General features: G+C 36.7%; 1 protein-coding gene across 2 annotated transcripts in view; it reads left to right on the top strand.

The window, feature by feature from the left end:
- DIAPH2 (diaphanous related formin 2) overlaps positions 1 to 19,709 on the top strand; it is a 982,643-nt gene that overhangs the window by 433,053 nt on the left and 529,881 nt on the right. For both annotated transcript variants that reach the window (XM_045290573.1, XM_045290572.1), the window contains 2 exons: positions 755 to 856; positions 15,790 to 16,029. In XM_045290573.1, coding sequence (XP_045146508.1) covers positions 755 to 856; positions 15,790 to 16,029 — 342 coding nt within the window. The remainder of the gene's footprint in view (positions 1 to 754; positions 857 to 15,789; positions 16,030 to 19,709) is intronic.

The raw sequence follows: 19,709 nt of genomic DNA, 5'->3' as shown, positions 1-19,709 counted from the left end.
GAGTTAAAATTTATCTTTAGACTTGAGATTAATTCCATACTTATTTTTTCAGAGTCAAATTGTAGAATGGAGGTCAAGAGTTTGACATATACAGAATTGATTTTAAAAATCATTTTAGTAATAGTATGCCTAATCTAAGTAAGTTTTACTGTAGCAGAATGCATTCAAATATCTGACTGAGTTTTTTCTCAGTATAATTTATGAAAAATTCTCACTCACAGAAAAATGAAATTAAAAACAAAAAGCTGTTAAGTAATTTCCACATATCAAAACTATTCTACAAAGATGGCAATACTACTTCAGTTTTTACTTTGCTTTTCATTCAGCAAGAGGAAATGATACTTAGTAATTAGAAAAATGAAAGAATTAGTTCTAACCCTATATATACATATTTTAAAATATTTCAGTTAAGTTCATGGCAGGACATAAAATAGAAAATTTGCTGTATGTTGAAGGCCAGCAGGTTAGTCAATTTTGGAATGACATTCATTTACTCCCAAGTGATCTTCTGTTTAAGATTTTGTACTATGATGTTTACAGATGAAACAATTCTCTGCTATTTTATCCTTGTTCCATTGTACTTAATTTGAGGTCCCTTTCACCATGGGTGGTAGGTTCTATATACTGTGACAGAACCATAATCAGATATCTACCAACTGTTCTAGTTCACCACTTGAGAGCTGTTAATGCATATGTAATATGTTATCTTTTTAATAATAAAATGCTAAATGCTTATATTTTCATTTCTTTTTAGAACCTTGTAAAGTACCTCCCTGAGCAGAAGGTACTCAATGAATTAGCACAGCTGAAAAATGAATATGATGACCTCTGTGAGCCTGAACAATTTGGAGTTGTGGTATGTATAAGGGTCCACAAACTCATATAGGAAGTAATATTTGCCTCAAAAAATGAGAAAGAGGACATTTCAAGTGTTGATTTATTTCATAATTGCCTGACTATATAATTTAATGTGTGATTGTCAGAGAAACAGAAACCATATGAATATATTTTAATTTACCATAACCCAAATTCAAACCCAAATTCACTGCCATCAGGCCAATTCTGCTCATAGGGTTTCTAAGGCTGCTGTGTTAATCTGAGTAGACTAGAGAAACAAATCCAAGGAGATACTCATGTGTATAAGAAAGAACTTTAAATATCAGAGCAATTGAATGCCGAGAAACCATCCCAGCCCAATCCAGATCAAGTCCATAAGTTTGATATTAGCCCATATGTCTGATACCAGTCTATAAAGTCCTCTTCAGACTCACGAAACACATGTAATGATTCCGAATACAGGAAGATCACGGGCCAGTGGGTGGACATTCTTGTGGATCCAGTGGCAGTGTAAGCATCTCAGCGGTGGCAGGGTTCTCCATGTGGCTCCTTCAGCTCCCGGGCACATTCCATGTGTCTTGTCCATAGGAATGTCAAGCAGGAAGTGAGCATGTGTCCCACTCCAGCAAGCTATTTATCTCCTTAGTGTCTCCAAATGAGGTCATCAAGCTGTCACTTGATTAAGGGCTACACAATACCCTTTCATCTTAAGTATCAAATTGACAACTGATTATGTAACTACCACTGCTGCAAACCCTTTCGCTTAGTGGAAAATTGAGAATTTAAGAGTTGCATGCAGCAAAATATCTCAAAATAATTCTTGAAATGTCTCTCAAGAACAATGCTGATATTCAGTTTATTAGTATGTATAATCTAGTATACATTTTTATATTGGATATTTCTTCTATTTTGATTTTGACATTGGAATGTGGCCCCTAATAACTTAGCTTAATGTCAAAATAAGAGCTAGAGAAATATGAAAATATTAGAGAGTCTTTTAACTGGTACATAGTATATCATAAAAGGTATAAGAATTTTCAGTTCCCTTATACAATGTTATTGATTGAAAGGTTTACATATAATGTTTCTGCTAGGTATTAAATCTAAAACATACATCCTGCTGTAGTGATTAGATCATTATTGGAGTGAATTATGATTTTTATTTCCTCTTCATGTTAGAAAATCTATTAATTATTAATTTATAGCTCTATATTTAATCGGAGTTCTCATCTATTCAAATAATTCATTAGGGAGAGTGGGCAGGGTAGAGTGGAAGATTCATTTATCTTCTTGGATACAAAGCCACTTTGGGTTTAGGTGTTCAATACAAGTTAGTTTCTTCTGTGAATGAATAGTTCCATTATAGTACTAGCTTTACTCTGTCTCCCTAGCCATTTTCAATCTACACACTAAATCTTTCAAATTTACAATTGAACCTGATATTGAAATTGTGTAGCTGCTTCATCCAAAAAATTATGTCCTTTTTAAAAGCGATTCATTCAAACTGATCTGATTAGGTTTTTTGCCATCTAAAAACCCTGATTAAAATGAACATGTGATATCTGGGACAGAACCTGATCCTTCTGAACATGTGTAATAATTTCTTGTTCTTACTTACAGTTTATCAATTATCGTTTAGCAACATAGGTTAGCTTATACTAATATAGATTTTTGTCAAATCCTTGCTATCAACGCATATAAAGATGTTTCTCTTTTTGAATTAATTAACTAAAATTGGTCAACTAAATTGGTGAGATGTTATTTACTTAGTTGCAACCCTTTACCATGATATTAAATAGTCTAATTTTCAAGACCCAAGGCCACATTTGAAGCCCAAGCTGCTTGGATTCGTATTGTGATTGAATCAAGGCTATATACCATCTGAGAATCCGGCTGTGTCATGATGGTTATGAGTTTTACAGTAGGTACACTACACAATTTCTCTGAAGCCATTTTTTTTCTGAATGCAGTTTATCTTAGAAGATGTATTAGTTTGCCAAGCAAGTCCTTCAGGAGGAATATCCTTGGTACCACACTGAGGAAATGAAGTTTGGGGACATAAAAAGCAATATACCTTCTGAACTTAAAGCAAAATAGAAAATGGAAGTGATTTCTTGCTTATGCACATAACCATAAATAATCTGGGGATATGGGTACATGAATAGCCTCCTGGCCCTTTTATCTCCTTTCACCGTCCTTAGCTACATATTTTAGGGTGGGAGGGTCGGGTGAGGAGAGGACACTAAGGACAGTTTGAAGTGGTTTATCCTATGTAAATAACCTCTGAGACATTACTTAATCAAAATGTCATAAGTCACAATGATTTTTACATGATTGTGCTTTAATCTTTTAGCTTAGAGCAATATAATATAAGTAGTAGTTAGTAGATACTTAATTATTGAATTCGATCATAGGACAATTAGGAAATCTATATGAGCTTGAGATTTCTTGAATATCATATTTTAAACCTATGACAGAATAAAATATGCTAAACCATATTTATTAAAGTCTTTAGTTAAGATACATTCACTATGTGTAGATGCATCCAAATGATTTTTAACCCTCAAATATATCCCAACAGTCTGCAGTTTTGACAGCTTTGGACTTAAAAGCATGAGTATTAATGAGAGACGCTCCAAACGGGTTTCTTTACCCTGCTTTCTTTTTTCCATCAATACTATTAGTATAAAAAATACAATTAGCATTTTCCTCTAAAAAGCTATATTCGTCATGTGATTTCTATTTCAAAGTCTATCAGTTTCCCCGAGAATTTACCAAATAAAACTCAAGCTCCGTAGCATTCTCATTCTGTCTCTCACTCTTGGGCTGTGATTTTCCCTCTTCCTTTTAGTGAACTGAGGGAATTGGTGTATCTTTATGTCATTTTAGTGCTGAAACTCAATGGGGTTCTCATTGCCATTTCAGCCATCATTTTACTTGCTCCTAGTCTGGTTTCTTTCATTTTCCCACAGTAGCTGTTCTATATCTTGTCTGCTCTCTTCAAATCTTCTATCCATCTTCCTCTCCCCATATCTTTTTCAATGACTCCAAACAACCTGTCCTTGGAAAGCACCCTAGTTCAGATCCACTCTATCTTATGAACCTACATTTTTAACTCTGGCTATATTGTTATTCTTCTACTCTCTGTCAAGCCTCCAAAAAAGGTATGTTTTAACACTGTTAGTAATATTATTGTTGTCATTGATTATAACAAATGCATTTTTGACTGTGTCAGATACTGTGCTATGCACTTTGGCATTTATTCCTCAAAACAAACCTAATCGTTTGGCTCTCTTGTCGTTATTTTTGCTGTTAATTGCCATTTATTCAAATCCAACTCATGGTGACCCCTCCCCCCTTGTGCATAAAGTAAAAGTGTTATATAGAATTTTCAAAGCCATAATCTTCTAGAATCAAACCCCCAGGCCTTACTTCTGAGGCATTTCTGAAGCACCAACTTTTCAGTGGCCAGTCCAGCACTGACCACTTGTGCCTCTCTCATCCTAGCACTATTAATAGTTCCATATTGTAGATGAGACCTTGAGGCCATAAGAGCCTGGATAACTGCCCCAAATAACATTGTAAGGGAGAAATGTGCGTGTCAAACACTGACAATCTTGCTTCATAGATTGTTTACAACCCTGTAATAACCTGGCATCTCTGTGAGTACATACGAGTTTGTATGTACATGTGTGTTATTATATGTGTGTCCCTCACACTCACTGCCATAGAGTTAGTTCTTTCTCTTAGGGGCCCCACAGAGCAGTGTTAAACTGACCCTGTGGGTTTCTGAGAATATAACTCTTCATGAGAGCAGAAGGCCTCATCTTTCTTCTGTGGAACCACTGGGAGGTGTGTGTAGAGTCCTATGATTGGTCTATCTATTGACCTCTGTTTTATAGACCATTATCAATGTCATACTTTAGGATTTATTTTTTATTTTATTTTTCCATTACATCTGCAATATGTCTTTGCCATCTTCAGTATGTCTCCTCAGCATCTCTACTCTGAATTCTTCAGAATAAACTCTTAAGCCTCTCCCTCTCTAAATGTGAATGAATGGATGTTTTAGAAGTGTACGAAGGTAGCATTTGAATTCCTCTAACTTCAGAAGTGAGAAGCACTGGGAGAATCAGCATCCATCCAAAGCTGATTCCTAAGAAGCTGATGTCAGAATACCTCTACCTTCGCACATTCTTCACCAATTCCAATACCATCCATCCTTCTCATGACCCTCTCTAGTTCTCCACTGAGTTCTATAATTGATTACAGGGGCCACACAGAAATCACAAACCATACTCACAATTATGGGTTTATTAGTGAATTAGGTAAGTGGACATAATTCAGAATAAGAGATTCTGCTGATACAGGTCTTCAGTCTGGAGAGCTCCCTGTCAGCCAGGATCATAGTCCTAGGCCTCTTAGCTTCATGGCCTATTTGAACAAGTGTAACTCTGCTGATCAATGCCCATTCTGCAAATAAATATTAACCCAAAGATGCTGAGGTCCAGATCTCTTAGTTGGAAAACCACTTTCCCTCAATTAAGTGCCTAGAGGCAATCCAACCTTACTAGCAAGCCTCTTGCCTGAAGGTAGTTAGCTTTCTTGCTTTTTGTGCCTGGGAGTCCACTTCTCCATTTCATTATCTTGCTTCTGTTGCCTCTACGTCTCTGTCCATCTCTGGCGTTATAGCTATCTGTCTCCTGAGTGGATGAGGTTTAGTCCCTGAATCTTGAGTCCAAAGGATAAGGCCCATTCCTGATTTTTCTTTGACGATAGTGAGATCCTCATGCTCCCTTTTGAGACAGGGTTCATGTCAAACCAACAAGTTGACAAAACTGAACCATTTCCACATTCAAGTGTCACTTACCTAATTTTCACAATCCCATGCTTATTTAGATTTGCTAATAATTATTAGCTCTTTAATTCCCATTGAGAGCTTTGTATACCTCACATTTGCATTGCCCTCAAAGGAGCCCTCCTGGCTTAGGGAGTTAACTGTTGGGCTACTAACTGCTATGTCCTTAGTTCACATCTTGTTGTTGCTCCAAGGGATTGAGAGCAGGCTCTAGGTTCTGGCCAAGAAATGCTCTTTCCTAATTTTATTTTTTATAACCTTGGGATCAACCTTATAGAGTTTGCAATATTTTGTAACTTCGTGATATAAATGAACAAAATCTCATCAGTGGGAAATGGACATACAATAGGACTTCAAAGCATTCATGGAATAAATTTCATTATCTTTTCTGACTTATTTTTAAGAAGTTTGTGAAACTTCCTGTATGCCAGAAGTGGGATTACTCCCCCACATTTCACTTTTTTTGAAATGTGGTTGTTTTCATGCACACACCAAAAAAAGAAGAAGACGAAGAGAAGCAGCTGGGAAAATTCTGGTGGTGTGGGAAAAATAATCTCATCTAGGACAGTGACTGGGACTAATAAGCCTTTTCTAACCTTTTTTTTAGTGTTTTTTTGTGTTAGCAGCCACATTCTAAGTTTGCTTCTATCACTATTCACATGTGATTAGTTAAAAAGAAAGAAGACACAAATAAACAAACAAACCCAGGGACATTTCCTCTTCCACAGGCAGACCTCCTGGTAAGAGGAATATGCTAGTTCCCACACCTCGTATGATCAAGAATCCTTTTCTTTAGAGGGGTAGATTGGCTGCACAGCTTCCCACTGACTTGTCCTCCAACCTGCCTCCCACAGAAATGAATTCACTACATCGTTGTAATTATGTGCTATACCTTTAGTTTAGTGGGGTGGGGGGGACAGATCTTTGAAAGCTCTGGCAGTTAGAACCCCCAGCAGGAGGGTTTATACTCTTTGGAGTGTGTTTGCAGCTCAGCTGTTCTAAAACCTCAGAGCTGTGGAAATTCCCACTTGTCTTGCACTGAGGATGGAGATCCATACTGTGTGTATCTATTAAACTAACACATCTTCTGTGAAAAAGAGGGCAATAATTAGTACTCTTCGTAATCAGTGTTTTGTTTTTCTGACTTCAAAATTACCCATATTTTTCAATTAAAATCATTCTAATAACAAAAAATACATTGAGAACCTCATGCATAAAAATCTTTATAATGAAAAGCACAGATAATGTGATGTTGCTGGCAGCACATTATTTATTTTTCTCTTTTTTAACATATAAACACATGAAGACAGGAGGGGTGGATTTATGGCTATAGTTGGAAATATAAGTGAAAAGTTGGTATGGTTTGTTTTTAAAGGCCGATAAAAGCTTATGAGCTCTATTCAAGATAGCTTAACCAGGTGAAAAGGAAATTCTTAAAAGCTTCTCTCTCTCTCTCTCTCTCTCTCTCTCACACACACACACACACACACACACACACACACCCCATCATTAAAGACACTTAGTTTGAATAGGAAATTATAGCTCCTCTTTTCTATTAATATTAAATCATTTTCAGGTTTACATATTCATTGGAAAATCACATTTTTCTTTATTGTATCTGCTTGCATTCAGAGTTTTACATTTAGTGTTTGGATATGTAATACCTTGATTGTTTCTATTTTTATTCTTCCTGTAAATATGAATGCTGGCTTCTACTTCCTAGATGTGCATTTACTTTATCTTATAAAAAGCTGGTCTAATAATTTATAGAACAGTTGACAGAAAACTCTCCATGGCTCATTGTCAAATCCATGCATTCACATTCTTGTTCATTTCATTAACTTTATATAATAACCTACTGTGTGAGAGGATGGCTTATTTTCATCTCTCTTTGCAATTGAATAAGGTAAAAAAGAACCACTTGAATGAACATTCAGGTTCCGTCTATGGACATCAGTCAATTTTGCTATTGATTACTTTTCTATTAAATTCAAAAAATTAAATATGAACCCTTTTTCATTTTACACATATATGTAATCTCTAATAGGCATAGAAGAACATAGCTGCATACCATTATAATACGATTTTCAGTGCATACTTTAAATTTGGCCATTCTTGGCCTCAAGCATTTGTTTTCAGAAAGCTGCTGTGAAATTTTGCTCAAAATCCTGTGATTTCATAGCCTCTTTTGTGGTGGACTGATTATTTTCACATTCTGTTCCAGAATAAAGTCATGTAGATGTTTTGCCTTGTATAATTTCCACTTTTTTCTTTTAGGAAATAATCGGTTGTCAACATTCTGTTTTCCAAAGCCTCATTTCACAGATTTACCAAGTCATTTTATTTTTCTTGGCATCTAATGTACGAACATTTACTATTGATCTCATGTAACATTGTCACTTTAATTGATCATCTTGCCCAGCCTGTGATTAAACATAAAGTTTAGGCATGATCAGGAGAGACCTTGCCCTCCAGAAAGTTAATGCCTTTATGGAAGACAAAATCAATTTAACATAGAATTTAAAATGCCCTTCCTTTATTTCCTTACAAGCAGGATTCTATTGAGTCATTCTCTCTGAATCTCCCATTACTTAGGCAGTTCTTGCAGAAGTCTAACTTCAACCCATTGTTTTAAATTGTGATTTTCTTATCATTCCCTTGATCTTGGCCTCTGATTTTAAATCATCGTGCATATTTAATGAAGTAGGCTATAAAAATATTCAACAAGTAGGGAGAAATATTTGTGGCAATGTATATTTGTTATATGTGTGTGCATTTATATTTAAATATATACATATATGCAAATTCCTATTAAGCCAATCTTCTACTTGATATTCCTACAGGCTAAATAAACTGACATGATGATGGCAGTCAAGGTACATTTCTGAGGAGTATTAAAGTAAATATAGTAAAATAGACTTAAAGATGACATGTGAGTGGTATTTGGCCATCTCCTCTGCCTTCACACATGATTTCTTCATGTTTACATTTTTTTCCCTTTCTCTGTGTATTCACACGGTGGTGTGATACTGGATTAGTATTCACCAGCTACCTTGATAGTGAAGTATATAAAATTAAAATTATATCAACAAAACTGTGTGTAACTCTTATGGGAAATATCTCACTGAAGCTGTCAATGTACTTCTTTTGAATATGGTGCAGATCAGTTAAAGAAATGAGAGCTACTTGATGTGATTTTGATAGACAAGTAACTCATAACATAGATAAACCCCCTGCATGATATCACACCATGGTCAGCATCTCACAGTACTTCAAGGAATAAATTATAAAACAAAGGTTGCCAGTCAACTAAAATGCTGTGAGGGATCACAACATAAAACAAACATACATTTCAGCAAAGCTTTTTTGTTTGTTTGTTTTTGTTGCTTACTTATATCCCTTTGGTGTGATCAAGCGCCTTCATGACACAGGAGGCGTTTAATAATTGTAGCTGTGCTTGGGGGTGCTGCTCAGTGCTTCCTGATATTTCTATACTTAGTTATTCAAGATTTTCTCTTGCATATCCAAAGTCTCTAATGAGGGTTGAGTTGTTATCACTCAGGATACCTGATCTGATCATTAAAAATTCCTGTGTATTATGCAAATTCTTTGGTATGATCAATTCATACTGATTTATGACTTCCCTTGTGTTTATATAATTCCCTTCCTCCTTAGTCACTTGATTTTGCAGTGATCCGTTTTGGGTGATAACATTTTTCCTATTTATGAGGGGGTACCCCCCCAAAAACCAGAAACATTTCCCCCAAAAAACTATGTATTTAATGTTTTATGTTTGGGGTTTTGTTGTTACAAAACAACCTTATCACCTTCAAAGTACCCACAATTACACTTAATACATTTGTCAAACCTGTGATTCCATTCTTGGAAACATTCTTCAAACTCATCTGTTTGATGGCTGACAGCACCTCCTTCATTTTTTTCTTCACCTCTTCTACATTGTCAAATCGCTGTCCTTTCATGTCCCTCTTCATTCAAAGAAACGAAAAGAAGTCACATGGAGCAAGGTCAGGTGAGTCAGCTGTGTCGGGCAAGAGAGGCATGCTGCTTTTTGCCAAAAACTTGTGCTGAGACGGCTGCGGGAGCAGGTGCGTTGTCGTGGTGGCAAAAGCAGTCCCCGTCTGCCACAAATCAGACCTTTTTTGTTGCATACTGTTACACAATATTTTCAGAACTTCTAAATAGAAAGCTTGATTAATAGTCTGAACGGGTGGAACAAACATCAAATGCACCATCTCCTGCATATCATAAAAACAAATGGGTCTATCCTTTGATTTCACTTGACCAGCTTTTGGGGGGCAAGATGGCGATGTAGTCTTCCACTGGGTTGGTTGAAGTTGGTTTTGAGGTCATAAGAATAGCACCATGTCGCCACACCTTGGAAAACAAAGTCTGGGTCACTTCAGAGTTGTTCTTTCACAGCACGGCATGTTTCCACTCAACACTCTTTTTCCCTGCTCAGTCAGAACCCAAGGCACAAATTTCACAGCAACCCTTCTCGGTCCCTAATCTTCTGTTAAAATTCATTGAACTGAACTCCAAGATAGTCCAGATAACAGTCTTTGAGCACACGTGAACGAATTTTGTCGACATTCTCGTCCATTCTGTAAGTTGAAGGACGACCAGAAAGAGGTGTGTCATCAATCCAGAAACCACTTATATCTTTCCTGTAACACTGTCCTTGTAAGTTGTGTTCAACATCAAAATACTTTATGCTGCATTTTACCTGAGCAGGAAACAAAAATTTACAGCCACACACTGTCCTCTTAAAATGTCCATCACAAAAAACAAGGTTCCAGTGAAACTACTTTTATGAAAAAATCCCCTGTGACCAGGAAGAACCTTCCCAGGCGATGCTACTGGGTGCACTAACTCAGAGTGAGTTGCTAGATGCTGGGTGGAGCTTTCTTCCTTTTTTTTGGCACCTGCCTTCTATGCATTAAAACTACTTAAATGAGGCACAACTATGTTTTCTGTCCATTTAGTGAGCTCTGTTCTTTACGAATCCTGGAACCACAGGAATGGACAGCTTCATCATTCTCCTGGAGTGGGTTGGTGGTTTCAAACTGCAAGCCTTTGGGATCGCAACCGAATATGTTACCAATATACCCCTAGGGATCTTCTCCCTAAGTGTAGCTGAAAGAAAATTTCCCCCAGGTCTGGGAGAGCAATTAGGGACCATCATTCTTCCTTCTCAAGAATTTCTGAGGATAAGTAAAGAGAGCGATAAAAGAGAGTAATAGTAAGAGTGCTCACTATGTGTCAGGTACTGACAGGAGAGTTATACAGAGTATCTTATTAAAATTTTACTGCAATGTGCACGGATGATATAAGAAATATATTTTACTGCTGAGAAAGTTAATGCAATTGTCTTACAAGCATTATATAACATGTACTAGGTCATACTACTAGCACGTGACCGAACAGTTATTCAAAACGATATGTATGCAACTCATTGGCTGGATTTCTTCCACCACAACTGGCTTTACTGGGCCCCCACTCCATGACAGCTGATGACCTTGCCTCTTCTTCTGTAACCTCAACCTCATGTTCATACTTCTTCAAGCTGTGCATTTTCTTCCTAATTTAACTATTTTACTACAATTACTTAGATTTTACTGCCAATCTCACTTAATACTGGCCTTGTGCCAGACCCTGTTCCAGGTGCTAAATTGATGGTGACACTTTGTCAGAACAAAAGGTACCTCTCGACCCTCTTGTAACAAAAAATGTCTCCCTTTCATCAGGCTGCCTTATAGTAACAGTTTAGCAAAATGAATTCACTAACCTGTCTGGTTAGGCATCTTAACAGAAGAAATATTTGGGAGGAGAATAATACGTTGTTATAATCTGTAAATCTTGTTCAATAGACAAGTCGGCTTTGTCTTACTTTGGAGCTGGTCTTGGAAATGGTTAATCAGCCAAGGAATGCTTTTAGAATCAATCACTAAATATTTGCTTAATGTATGAACAACCTTGTGCGTGGTGCTACACCTACCTCTTCAGACAACTCTTCAGTTGTAGCTGTAATATTCATCTCTTCCCCAGTCACAGTTACAGTGCTTTCTAACGTGAAGGAATCTCCCTGAGAAGTAGAGTTTCTGCTCCTGCTTCTTAGTCTGGAATCTCCACTGAAATGCGTGAACTCGCTATTATTTCAAATATAGGGGTCATCGTTTCCGGCATCACAGGAGCACGCAAGCATCCACAGTATGGCACACTGACTGATGTATGGTGAACATTTCAGTTCCCAAGACCGAAATGTCCCTTAAAGATTTGCAGCTTTAATAATGGGAGGAACACAGTATCTTTGTCAGAAGCAATATGCTTTATTTGGTGTCTCAGTGGATGGTGAACTAGGTTCACCTACATGCTTATCAGATTTTTTTCAGCAATTGCCAAGTAATAACTATATGTGGATCTTGCATCCTGTGCCTTATTGTTCTACAACTCTAAAGGGAGATGCTTAAAAAGAAGGAAATAGTCTATGTGGTGGGAATTCTTTGCTGGTACTCACCATTAAGCCACTAGACTGCTGCACAAAAGGTTAGAGATTCTAGTCTACCCAGAAGTGCTTCATAAGAAAGACCAGGTAAAGCAAACATATACTCAATAGCAACTGGATCTGGCATATTTTGATCCAATATAATCCTCAAAACGAAACATGGATATTTCCCAAATTTTATAGATGGCTGCATTGGAGACCAGATATATTAGTTAAACTAGTCTCACAGAGTGCAACTATATAAACAATTCTTTAAGTAAATAAATTCTAGATTTTAGTCATATTTGATCTAAGTTGTTACTAAGCTGTACTCTACCCTATGAATGCCTGATTAGTTTATTGGAGTTTAGGCAGCAGGTGGGAAGGGAGGACAAATTAATCCACCCTCGTTCACGGTAATAAAAGAAATAAAGAAACATGAATCATTAGCACTTCTCTTTGCCTTTATGAATGTTAACACTGTTCTACCTCAAAACAGGCTTAAAACCTTGGAGCCATGTTTGCCCTTTCTCTCTTCATAACTGATTGGTTGCCGTGTCCTTTTGTTTCCTTCACTTACTGAGTGGCAAATACACTTTATGTGCACAGACCCATTTAATCCTCCAAAAATCCCCAATACTTGGCTGCTCTCATTTGTCCATTTTGCAGATGTGAAATGGCAGTTTGGAAGAGTTAGTTTGCCACAGCATGACATTTGTAGTGTTAGAATTTGAACCAAGGCCAACTCCAGAGTCTAGTTCCACAGTTGTGCATATTGCCATCGACCACAATGCAGGAGGGAGGGCCCTTTTGGCTCATAGGACAGTAGAAATATCCTTGTGGGTTTCTGAGACTGTAAATACTTTCTGAAGCAGAAAGCCTCATCTTTCTCCCTCAACGTGGCTGGCCATTTTAAATAATCTCCTTTGTCTGAATAGAGAGGCTGGTATTTGTTGATTTGTATTGTTTCTTCCCTAATAGTGTCTCTCGTATCCATCTTCTTTCTCGCTACTGTCAGCATCCTTGCTCATTGTATTTTTTGATCACATACTGATCGCCTCCTTCCCTCACATCTCTCCTTTTTCAAGTGGTCATCTTTCCAGCTTCCACCAAGCCTTGGAAAGTTTATTGCTGGACTGACTGAGGTCTGTAGCCCAAATGCCCAGTTCCAATTCCCAGGTCTTCAAGGTACAATGTGACTTTGTGCAAGTTACTTTGCAATTTTGCACCTCACTTTCCTTATCTTTGGAATGAGATTAAAAATGAGGTTTATCTCAGGATAATTTTGACTATCAAATAAGTCAATGCGTATATAGCTTTTGAAAAAAAAAATACCTGGCATAGTGTAGTTCATTAGAGCTAATAGGTATTATAAATAGCCTTACTTTTATGACAGTGTCCTTTTGGCCAAAGTATTTCTGTTGAAGCTGAGATAAATGGAAAAACAAAGCAAGACAAAACGCCGTGCTCTTTAGACTTGTAGGCCAAGAATTGAAAAGAATCGAGCCGAGTAAAGAAAAAAATAAGTAACATGATCTTAGAAAAGAAGACTGAAATCCCATTTAAGCTTAAATTTGAAATTACTTGTCAATCCAGGACCAAGGATCATTTGGTAAACTGTACCCCTTCCAAAGCTCGGCTAAAAGTGTAAGTATAAGGTATGGAACACCTGCTAAAAGTCACTCTGTGTATTTTTCACTCACCAGGGAGATTGTAAAAGTGCTCCCTAAATGTATAAAGTGTTAGGGAACATGCTTCCATGTTAATGACGGCCAGTTGTGAGGGAAAGGGATTAAAAACATTGGGGAAGGAATTGTAAATGTATCAGAGGCAGATATGAAGCCCCCCAAATATATAGAGAAATTAAGTTTCATATCTATATATATATGTATATAAGATCTCTTCATTCATCACTTTTGTAATACTTTGTTGTGATTACCTTTTAATATTATTTCATTTTCCTGGAACCTGCAGGGACTTTGGTCTAAATTTTGTACTTAAAAATACAAGGAAACTAATGAAAGTTCATGGGAAAATAGAATTAAAAGAGAATGGGATTTTTTCACAGACTTTAAAAATTTTTCTCTGTATAGCATGCACGTTATCCAATAAACCTTTTCTTTCACTAGTCTCTTGCTCCTCATCCTTCTTTTAGCATTTGTTACTTTTTCCTGTGGTTCGACTCTGTCTTTCTGTATGTGTGTTTGTATATTCATATTTATATGTAAATAAATAGGTATGTTGAAATAACATGAAGTTTATTCGGTGGCAGTGAGATCATGTACTTGAAGACATAGCACTAATGGAATAATAATTTTTAATATAAATGCACTTTTATTTTTTTGAATGGTCAATCCTTGTGATATATGTATGTACTAATATTTCCATCATAGCAATGGAAGTACAAAAGTAAAAAAAAAATTGGCAAACAGCTTCTGTCTAGGCTGGAAGAACATTTGGGTACACTATTTCTGTTTCTCAGAGCCCCAGGTGACCAAAGTTCCAATGACAAACCCCTCAAGGTTTTCCGCTCTGGTTTGAAAAAACAGTGATTGGTGATGGTTGTGGACTTTTCAGCTTAAAGTCCAGGAATACTGGAGAAGTATGTAGGCTAGATAAAACCCTTAGACACAAGAGGGCAGATCAGGGAAGTGCCAATTTTAGTAAAGGCACCTTCATCCTCTCTGAGCCTGAGCACAGGGACCTACCTCACTGGGCAGGATGTGAGGATTCATGCCTGGAGGCTGAACCCTGGCCCATGGCGCCTGTGCCACTCAGAACTCATATTTGAAGTGTAAGGTTGTAAGCTTTTGGGGGGTAGGTGGTGTGTCCTATACTTGTAGTGTGAGTTCGGAAACAACAATGGATAGATTTCTATAATGAAACTGGGAACATATAATTTTGAAGATATAAGAAACAAGTTAATTGAAGCCATGTTCAACATTTTTTAAAAACAAAACCAATAGAGAATTCATGAATGATATCATTGTGGTTGTACAATAATCTAATTCTTTTATATCAGAATTCTTCAAGTATGTGCCATTCTTTAGATCTTGATATAAGCATAAGCAATTAAGATATTTCCACAAATGGAGTTCTGGAGCTTAAAATTATTAACTGCTCAGTCAAAATGAGTTCACTGACTGTAGACAGTAAAGTAGTAGGTAATTCCTTAAGAAATATGGCTTGATTTATATTTTCTATCATGTCCATCTTGCATCTTTAATCCTCACAGCTACTAATTTTCAGATGTGTAGATTTTCCTAGTTAACTTGAAGGGAAAATCTTGACAGTTTGAATGCCATTAGTGGATCATGATTTTCCAGTTAATTAATTTATATCAATTTTTGACCTGAGTGATATTTTATTAATGCTATAAGGATTTATACGTTTAAAATCTGCACAACTGTTTTTTTAGGCTTAGGTATGCTTTACCATTTGAATATCTAAAATAAACATAAGGTTAAAAATCCTAGACAATTCATTTTATGCAGGAATTTGTATGCTGTTGTCTGTGATATTATCTCCAATAAAGTGATAACTGAGCAGGTTTTAAATGCGTCTTCTTATAGAGCATTCCTTTTTTTTACAGATGAGTTCAGTAAAAATGTTACAGCCTCGTCTCAATAGCATTCTTTTCAAGCTCACATTTGAAGAGCACGTAAACAACATCAAACCAAGCATCATAGCAGTGACTCTCGCCTGTGAAGAACTGAAGAAAAGCGAAAGCTTTAACAAACTTTTAGAGTTAGTTCTTTTGATTGGAAACTACATGAACTCTGGCTCAAGAAATGCACAGTCATTGGGCTTTAAGATCAACTTCCTCAGTAAGGTAAGATGACATTTTGTGATGCTAATTTATAACACTAATCTCCTTTTTGTCTAAAGGAGAAGTTATTCAGAATCAAAGTAGTTCTTCAACCACCAAAATATATGCTTCAGAGAATGGATTTTATGCTGTTGGTTGTAGCAGTTAATTCAAACAACTACGTTTGGGGGGAAACTGTTATATTGTTAAAATCCAATAGACTACTCAAATTTGTTCATGTTATTTGGTTCTCTCAAAGGGAAGATTGTATCAGCTATTGTTAAAGGAAGCAAAGCTGACTTTATCAAAAAGGGTATTGGAACTGGAATAAACATTGCAATGGGAAGGAGTAAACAACAAGAGACTGCAGCAGAAGTCTGGAAAGGTTTTGAAGTCTGAAGCATGTTAGAGGGAATGTGCTGGAGCACTGAAGACCATTTGAGGGAAGTTAAGCTTATGAACTTGTGGCATTATCTCTTCACATCAGTTAAGGGTAAATAGGACATATTCCATTTTAATTCAGTAAGGATCAGGGAAAGACACAAAATCAAGGGCACAGAGTAAAGACAAAGCCTGTCTAAAGTTCAGTCAGACTGAGTAGAATGTTAATATCAGCTTGATCAGCCATTTCCCAGAACACAAAAAGGAAAGGTGACATCCAGGATCTGAGGGCTTGGGTAAAATTCAACTTCGAAAAGTACTATCCTTTTAAATGTATTCAGGGTGAGTCAAAGTATTACTAGTAGGCTTCCAGCTTATAAAGGCACAGATTCATTTAAAAAGAAAAAATGCCTTTAAACATTTTTGTACGACGAGAGAAAGTTTGTAAGATCAGTGAATGCCTGCAGCAAATTCTCTCAGTAAGGCACATATTTTACTCCCCTTAGAGCACCTGGAAGAAACAATCCTATCAGAGTACTGACTTACTAGGTATCTAGTTGACTGGTGTATTCAAAACAGAAATGACAGCATAAAAGCTTTGAGCTGCCCTCTCTGCCTTGAATACACTAGCCCAGGGGTCTGCAAACTATGGCTTGATAGCCATATGTGGCTCTTTTAGTAAGTGCATGTGACTCTGAAGTAAAATTGAAAGACATTTACAGGATCGTATTCAAATCATGATCATTCATTTTTGGTGAAAAAATATATTTATGGCTCTCGAATAATTTTAAGATTGTTGTGAGGGACAGACTACCTGAAAATGTTGCCAACACCTGCACACTAACCCAAGAGATCCTAATCTATGAGCCCCGCTGGCCTAATAAGTTACAAATTAGGTTGCTAACTATAAGGTCAACAGTTCCAATCAACCAGTAGTTGCTCACATAACTTTGTGCTCTTGCAAAGGCTAATAGTCATGGAAACCCAGAGGTAGTACTACTCTGTTCTGTAGGATTACTAAGAGTCTCCAAACAGATTTAAAGACAGTGAGTATTTTTTTACAACGGGTAATCTTGAAAGATTTTCTTGACGGGCACAGGATGATCACAGCACCGTATTATGAAGAAGTTTGATGAATACTGAACACAGCACTGGTGAGGAAAAGGCCAGGAATGTTGAACCCAGGAATTTTGTTTGCTTCTTTGTCCCCATCCCCCAACCCCATCAACTCCATATTTGCTGGTTGCAGGGACTTTCCTAGGATGATTTCAATTAGAAAATGTATCTCATCCACCTTATAGCTATGGTCTTTACCCTTTCTGATTTCTTTTTGTTTCCACAGCCTAAAGAACATTTAAAAGGGACACAATTTAGGTTGCTCAAAGAAGCCCCAAACTGACATTTTTATGTGGTGTACATTAAGGTACACAGATTTCTTGAAGGACCAGTTACAAAGCCATTGTCCCTGCCATCAAGTCAGTTCCAACTCATAATGATCCCATTGGACAAGGGAGAACTACCCTTGTGGAGTTCTGAGATTTTAACTCTGTATGGGAGTTGAAACCCTCATTTTTGTGGTTTAAACTGCTTACCTTGAAGTTAGCAGTTCAACTCCTAGCCCCTATGCCATCAGGGATTTTAAAATATTGCCTTTATGTTTGTATGGACTAAGATGGAGGCCATTTTGGGGCAAAACTGTACAGATTGAAATTTTGGTTTAATAAAGAGTTCTATGATTAATACTTTTTGACTTATTCTATTATAAACCAGAAGTGATTTTATTTTTCCATTTTTAAATATTTATTTTAAGTCTATCAAAAGTATGAGGAACTGAATTAAATGAAGAAGCATTTCTGTTTTGGACAGGTTTTGCTTATTGTACTTTAAGATGAGATTCCTTGTTTAGTATTATTTTTCTCTCGGAAGCTCATACTAGGTATCTAGTGCATTTTATAAAAAGTTAAACACAAACAAGCAACGTATACCATGTGCCTATATTTTTATATGATTTCTTAATATGATTTCTGAGACTTAGATTCTTGTGAAAAGTAGCAAAATAGAGGAGCCCAAGGTGATCATATGTGTCTCTTTCTAAGCTACAGCAGGCCAACTAATTCAAGGAAAATATCTGTCTGCTACAGAGAGAAACTTGAGCAGACTTTAAGGTCAGGAGATGTAAGACAAGCAAGATATGAAAATAAATGTGAAAAAAAGCAGTCTGTCTTTGATATCTCACCATTTCATTTTCTTTCTCTCTCTCACATCTGAAAACATTGTCAAAGTTGCGTTAATTCTTGAAGTGTATTATAACAAGAATCCCAAATCTTGGGATGGATATGAATTTCTTTTCTATTCATGCATTAAATAACTGTTCATTGCATATACATGAACTAGCATTTTCATATGTATCAAGAAATGATTTGCTCCTGGTAATTCTAACTCAGGTAAGCATAGAGAATACCCTCTTTAGATAATAGATCACATAATGGAATTGTGAATAGATGTTTACTTCTGATTTATGCTTGAAGAGATCAAGACAAGTGAAGATGATCTGGAATGGTAGTTCAGACAGCAAAACAGTTTTACTGCCACTTTAAATTATTTCAGTGCACACGTGAAATTATTTACTAAGGCCTGGATTAATTAGGTGATGTTTGCAATGTATTGTAACCGTAGCCAGAATTGTAAGGTCAAACAAGTCTTTAGGACTTTTAAAATTATTTTATATTTTTTTATTTATATTTATATTTAATTATTTATATATATATCCATTTTGTCAAACACATCTGTATAGTACATACATTTTCATCATTTTTTCAAAACATTTTCTTTCTACTTGAGCCCCTGGCATCAGCTCCATATTTTGTCCCCTCCCTCCTCCATGCCCCCTTGATAATTTATAAATTATTCTTTTTTTAATGTCTTACACTAACTTCTGTCTCATTTCACCCACTTTTCTGCTGTACGTCCCCATGGGATGGGGACCATATGTCAATCACTGTGATCAGTTCCCCCTTACCCTCTTCGTATCGCAGCTCTCCTTATTGGTCTTGAGGGGTTTATCTGTTCTGTATTCCCTGTGTCGTGAGCTCTTATCTGTACCCATATGCATGTTCTGGTCTAGCCAGATTTGTAAGATAGAATTGGGGCCATGGTAGTTGGAGTGGGGGCATTAAAGAAGTAGAGGAAGGATGTATGTTTCATCAGTGCTATACTGCACCCTGATTGCCTCTTCTCTTCCTTGTGTTCATTCTGACAGGGGGTGTCTAACTGACTACTGGTGGGCTTTGAGTCTCTACTTTGTCCTTTCCTCATTCCCATTG

Source organism: Echinops telfairi, unplaced genomic scaffold (genome assembly GCF_000313985.2).
Source record: "Echinops telfairi isolate 266 unplaced genomic scaffold, ASM31398v2 ScPeMD7_44;HRSCAF=162, whole genome shotgun sequence".
In the NCBI taxonomy this organism is placed as follows: Eukaryota; Metazoa; Chordata; class Mammalia; order Afrosoricida; family Tenrecidae; genus Echinops; species Echinops telfairi.
This window is presented reverse-complemented; position numbering and strand designations above follow the sequence as displayed.